The sequence below is a fragment of the Xiphophorus maculatus genome, chromosome 9, assembly GCF_002775205.1.
Source record: "Xiphophorus maculatus strain JP 163 A chromosome 9, X_maculatus-5.0-male, whole genome shotgun sequence".
NCBI lineage: Eukaryota > Metazoa > Chordata > Actinopteri > Cyprinodontiformes > Poeciliidae > Xiphophorus > Xiphophorus maculatus.
In genome coordinates this window covers 12,466,255-12,472,722 of record NC_036451.1, presented here as the reverse complement: position 1 = coordinate 12,472,722, position 6,468 = coordinate 12,466,255, and the positions used below count along the sequence as shown (strand labels likewise).

Sequence of the window (6,468 nt, the reverse complement as noted above, 5' to 3'; positions counted from 1 at the left end):
TAGCCTCTGTTGTTTGTCTAAAAATGTAATAAATAAATTAAAATTAATACACATAGTCATAAGGCAACATAGACTAGCCTCAATGTAGTTTTTTCCTGGTGTTAGTTTCAACTCGTGTGTGTTTGATACCACGACCTGTTTCTTAGTCACCACCTCCTAATGTGAACAGATGACCTACAGAATTTTCAAAACCTATGTCCATTTGAAGTCAAAAATAGCTAAGGTTCGAGTCAAGTTCAAAGTCTTTTGGGATTCACCTAGTCAAGCCTAAAGTCACCAAATTTGTGACTTGAGTCTGACTGGAGTCCATGTCATGTAATTCTAGTCAAAATAATTTTTTTGTGTCTCAATTATTACCGATATTTTTTATTTGTTGTTTTGATTGGATTTCATTGGTCATACAATTTCAGTTCTGATTAAATGCAAATGGGTTGAACGAATATTTTTTTCTCCAAAATACACTAGCCCACATTGGAAATATTGTACTATTTCATTTGTTTTTTATTTTTGTATTTTTATTTGCAAAGAGCCATAAACAGTGAGGGAGTGAGGAATTAATCAACTACAATAAAGGGGGAAAATGTAAATGAATTCGTGCAGTTTAAGATGATGGCTGTTAATGGAAAAAATAGAAAAGAAAGTGCAGTTAATATTTAAAAAAAAACTCCTTCTCATTATCTGTGAAGGGAAATATGCTAATGTAGATTACCGGTAGTCATATCTCCTTCATAAACAAAGCAAAGATGTTCCTGATATTAGAAATTTTGCTTTTTTGTCATTTTCAAGACAATATAAATAATACAAAAATGCAACAAAGCGATGATTTGTGTCAGTAGTAAAACACACAGTATAAAATACAGTATTTCTTTTTTTATTTGTTGTTTTGATTGGATTTCTTTGGTCATACAATTTCAGTTCTGATTAAATGCAAATGGGTTGAACGAATATTTTTTTTCTCCAAAATACACTAGCCCACAGGAGTTACAGGAACAGTAACCTGAGATAATAACCGCTAGTAACCTTTTCTGAAGTCTCGCGATAGTTGAAAGCGGAATCTTTCGTACTAGTGAGACGCTTCTGTGTTGAGCAGCAACGACAGTTTAGGACTGCGGGAGGGGAGGGAGCAGTTTGTTTTGACAATAAGCCGGTAAACAAAAGCTACCGCTACTTCTTTCTTCAAAAAAAAGTGGCGTTTTTGCGTCTTTGGTGGACAGGTATTTGTTGAATTAAATGTTGTACAATTTCCAGCGTTTGCGTAAGGAGCTCCAGCCGGCGAATCGCATCAATTCGCCCGGAGGGTCATCGTCAGCGGCGACACCCTCTGCTCCGTCAGCCTGAACCGTTTAGAAAATGACCGGAGAGAAGCTCCGCTCCCTGCGTAAGGACCAGAGGCCGAGCAAGGACGAGGATCTGCTGGAACCGGAGGAGGAAGCTGCCACCGGGACCTTCGCTGTCCCCAAGGCGAATAACAAGAGCAGGGCGAGTAAAATATTCAGCAACCACAAGTTAATCAAGTCACCGTCCACACAGTCGCAGAATAATGGCAACACCAATAACACTCTAGCAGCATCGGATGTTATTGATGACAACAACAAAAACCCGATCATCAAACCGGGACTGGACTTTCCGGTGCACGAGTGTGTCTTTAAAGGAGATGTCCGACGGCTGTCCTCGCTCATCCGGACACAGAATATTGCCCAGAAGGACGTCCATGGTGAGCATACTTACTGCTTAAATTGTTAGATTAATAAAAACACCCGAAGCAAACATTTTCTGGGTTTATTTGTGCTAATGTGCCATCAGTTTTCATCAGCAGTAAAAGTAGGCGAGGCTTCTATCACGCAAGGCCTGAGTAACTCCTGACAGATCACTACTTTTAATCCAGTTCTCTGGTATAACCTAAAAACGCACCAATTAGTCAGGCAGAGATTGGAATCAGGCGATTTTGTTTTTTCAGTGTTACACAAACTCTGAAAAATCTGCTGGATTCCCCAATATATGCATCACAACTAACAATTGCAACCACAGTATGTGCACGGATGCACTCTAGTTTGAAGAGCATACATTATCATTATTACAACATTCTTTTTTAAAGCAATTTCTATTCCTGAAATCAAAAGTTAGGTAGTAAAGCAATAAAGAAAAATGGTGAGAACACAGTTGAAAGTTGCTAAAGAATGAAAAAAGACACATCTGGACTGGAATTGAAGAAACAAAAATTCAGGCAACATTCCTGTAGAAACCATAATTTCTGCTCTCTTTCTGAATTCAATGTTCATAACATACATGGATGTCGGCGTTCTCATCTTGCTCAATAACAGTTTCACTAGAATGGCCTAAAGTGTAAAAGTATATCAGCGGTTATTGGAAGCAGCAGGAATTCTCAACATCAGTACATGTTTTGTTCAGCTGAGGGTTTAACTGGATTGGATCAACATAACTATTAAAACATCAACATTGTTGGCCACTCCAGTTAAGCACAGTTTTCCCTGAAAAGTTACTTCATGCTAATGCTACTCATGTGGTGGTTGGGAGAAAAGTTAAAATCAGTCAGCAGCTGTAGTCCAACATCCACACACAGAGAAAAGATAAGTTGAAGTTGTAGGTCATTATCATAGTCAACCATGCAGGGAGGGATTCATTTACTAGCACGATCCACAGACATCTGCAGATATTTTGTTCTAGTTGAGAACCCATTAAAACAGCAGTCAAATGGAGCATTTTCTCAACTGAGAAACCTTATGCTCACCAACATGCTTACCAATCTATTTTATCATTGACTCCCTAACCCATCTATTATAGCCTTTACAGTAATTTATTTGATATTTCTTTTTAAAAAATGTATTTTTTTCTTCTTTATTTTTAAGAAAACTATGCGTTCTCCGTTAGATGTTTCAGTAGTGGTTTGTTTTCACAGCTGTGTTAATTTGTAGCCTTTTTAATCTTGTTGCAATTTGATTTAATTTAGTCTTTGCAAAGCATTTGTAATTTTTATCTGATCATTATAAATAGAAATAGTTTCTACCTCATCATCCATGTGTAATAAAATGACTATTTTTTGGTAGGAGTGACTTCAAATGCTCAGAAAAATGTGTTTTAAAATTATGTATGCTTTGAAAACAATGGTAAGTCTTGTTATAATTTATTTCTTATAATTTCAAGAGTTTTTTTTTTTTTTTTACCTCTAACGTGTGGTACTACCGCTTTACTAAAATTTAGAAGTTAGGGAAATATGTTTCAAATATTTTTTTGTAATTTTGTAATTCCTTTATTTCTGTTGGGTTCAAAGCTAGCACCTCTGTCAAAGATCCTTTAGTACATTCTTTCTTTGTTATATGTAGTGTTTTTGGAAAAAAATGGAAATCATGGAAATTGGTGTAGGTAAGTCAGGCCTGAAGAAAACTGCATATCTTCCCCTAAAAGCAGGATCAGTCCATCTTTCACATAAACTAGTTCCTTCTTGTTGTCACGAAAGAAGTTGTGTAAGAGGTTTTCCATTTCAGACAGTAGCTTATCGTATCAACCCTGAGCAGTGAAATTGACAAGTTACCAGCAATACTTATAGAACCCTTATTTTAATTCAGCCTATATTCAAGTTTATAGATGATACGTACAGTATATTAAGGTGCGTTTTACAAAACTTTGGGAACCACCAGCTTGTTGCAGTTATTCTTTGGGGCAAAGTCTGCTCAGATAACGGAATAGTTTCCACATAAAACCCCTTCTACCCCAAACTGGACTGACAGCAGGACAAGATTGTCTTGTTCTGGCTCACATACCAACTTAGAATCTGGCCCCTACTTGTACCAAATGTCAACATAGGAATGTGCTCTCACATTGCCTAATTCAACAGGGTGTCAGACAGAAAGGCGTTGTTGTGGAACCTGAACCTGTACTTGTCAAAAACTTTTCCTCTGTGTCGTAGGTCGGTCTGGTTTGGCTGCTTTTTGAATGCTTATCTCCAGAGTAGTTCAGCTTCTGACAGATAACAGAAAAAACCCCAATAAATTACAGTTATGTAATGGCAAATTTAAATACAAGAATCAAACAAAAAAACATTTATTTACTTACACAAAGAGCACTTACTGACTGTAGAAGACGGTTAGAAAATGATTCTTGAAGTTTAAATCGCTGTCTGTTGTAACAGTGTCCAACCGTCCCTTTGCCAATTCTTTACCATTTCACATCTAGCCACTGGCATTTTGTCCTTTCCTACCTCCATTTTATACATTTTAAAAAGAACTCTTTCATAATCATTTACTAATTTACTTGTTGGAAATATTTTTATGAACCATTGAATTAAAGCTCAAATTTTCCTCGGGGAAAAATGTAGTTTTATTGTAAATGGTCCTCTGATATTTTGTATAATCCTTTATTCACATTTATTTTGGCTCTGGTTTCTGCTTTGATGAGCCAGCTTATGAAATATGACTGAAAATATGGCTAAGACTATGATCCCTGAATAAACCAAAATAATAGCTGTGCTTGAAGATATTGTTTGCTTGAGAAGTAAAATAACATGTAGTTACAGCAAACTATATAAGTAGAATATAGAAAATTATTTAAAAATAGTTGGGGTAAATGTGGGAATGGAACAGACAGATTTGCTGTGGGTAGTATTCCTGTTTCAGCTAGCTGAGCAGCAGTGGGAAGCAATGTGTGGGGGAGGGGCATCACAGTGCTACTCTGCACTTTCATTGGCATCTCAGTCAAAGAAGTTCAATCGTATGAATAGTATGAAAATAACTTTTAGAACCTCAGTAGCTTGATACTGATAAGTAGCCAGTGCATGATGTTGCTTGTAGAGATTCATTACACTAATAGCTAAATTCATTATAATCACTGTTAAATTTTCTAGAATGGATCCTTTTAAAATGTTATAATTGATTTGGAAGTGTATCCTATCTTAATGTGACCGACCTTAAAATCTCTAAAAACCCTATCAGCAAGATCACACCCATGTGCTGTAAGAAACAGTTTTATGGCTGCCAGTAAAAAGGGAGATAAGTATCTAGTGGGCATATAACACCTCTTCCTACGTAAAATACTCACACCTCTAATCATTTACCACAGCATCATGTCAGAGTTGTAGCTTGTATTTTACACCATATCAGAGCTTACATCTTTTGAAGGCACTCTTTACAGTGAATGCCTGTTCTCATCATGTCTTTTGCAGTAGAATCCTCTAAGGAGCTGACTGGGCAGTTTGGCTTCCTTTGAGGCACATTTTATATCTTGGGAAGAAACATGCTTTTTTTCCCCACACACCTGTGAAAAGTTATTTTTTGGTATCGTATATACAGTATAATGTTGCTCTTGCCATGAAGTGATTATATTTAGCTATGTCACCACCAGTTAGTTTGTGGTGCAGTTGGTTGTTTGCTGCTGAAAAAGGCTGTCACAGTGAAAGAACTCATAATAGGCATTTATCATTACCATATAATTTTGAACTCTGTGTGTTTTGCTTTCCAGTATCAATGTACAAATTGTCCAAACTGTGGCAGCTCTACAGATAAAGTTCTTGTCTTTGCTTTTTCCTGTTTCTATTAGTGACTATAGAAATTATTTTTTTCTGTCCTCTACAGGAAACACACCATTACACCTCGCTGTCATGATGGGACACAAAGGTGAGCAGTGTTTGAAGCTGTTCCTGCCATGTGGTGTATTTCTGTTTCTGACTGGCTGTCTGCTCCTGTTTTGTGAATGAAGATGTCTGTAAGCACATATGACATGTGTTTGTGTTTTTCTTTGTTTCTGTTGTGTGTTTCAGTTTATTTTTCTGTGTCTGTGTCTAAGCACCACCAGACATTTGTGACAGATCACCACACAAATCCCAGCAGGCAAGATGCTTATGCATGAGTGAAAGGGTGTTGATGGTGTTTTATTTTTTCTTCTGGTTAAGAATCAGAGCTTAACTCTTTATCATTAGGATTTTCTATCATGAGTTTATTGAAGATAATAATTCTGATACTGGAAATATTCACCTCATTAATTTAACTCATGTGTGGAACAGGCTTTTGACTATCAGACCAACATACTTACCTGTAAATAAATACTTATTGAGTGAATATTAAATATATAAAACCATGATGGAACATTCCATTTTAAGTGGTATAATATAATAGGGATGCAAAATGTCAGGAAAAGATATAATTGCGATTTCTGAAAAATACGAAAATGAAATGAATTATGATTGGCAGACATTTGATCTTTAGCATCCTATCACTAAAAAAATAGATCAGGTGTTAGCATTAAGGAAAGTTAGAGTTGTCCCACAGGTCACATCAAAATGCAGAGCTTGAATACAAGACACTTCAGATATAATATTGTACCAAGTTTTGTGTCCAAGCAGTCCTTTTACATCATGATGACAATTATGATATTGTGTAACTTTATAGTATAATTACAAAGACAAGATAAAGTGTCATACTTTAGATGATATTCTACTGTTAGCCTGATAACTATAAA

General features: G+C 36.2%; 1 protein-coding gene across 1 annotated transcript in view; it reads left to right on the top strand.

Annotated features, from left to right (window-relative positions):
- Positions 1–1,075: 1,075 nt before the first annotated feature.
- The window catches only part of ankrd13c (ankyrin repeat domain 13C), a 31,504-nt gene continuing 26,111 nt past the window's right edge, over positions 1,076–6,468 (top strand). Inside the window, exons 1-3 of the mRNA XM_005800298.2 lie at positions 1,076–1,147; positions 1,249–1,714; positions 5,586–5,627. Of these exons, the coding sequence (XP_005800355.1) occupies positions 1,351–1,714; positions 5,586–5,627 (406 nt within the window). The 5' untranslated portion in view covers positions 1,076–1,147; positions 1,249–1,350. The remainder of the gene's footprint in view (positions 1,148–1,248; positions 1,715–5,585; positions 5,628–6,468) is intronic.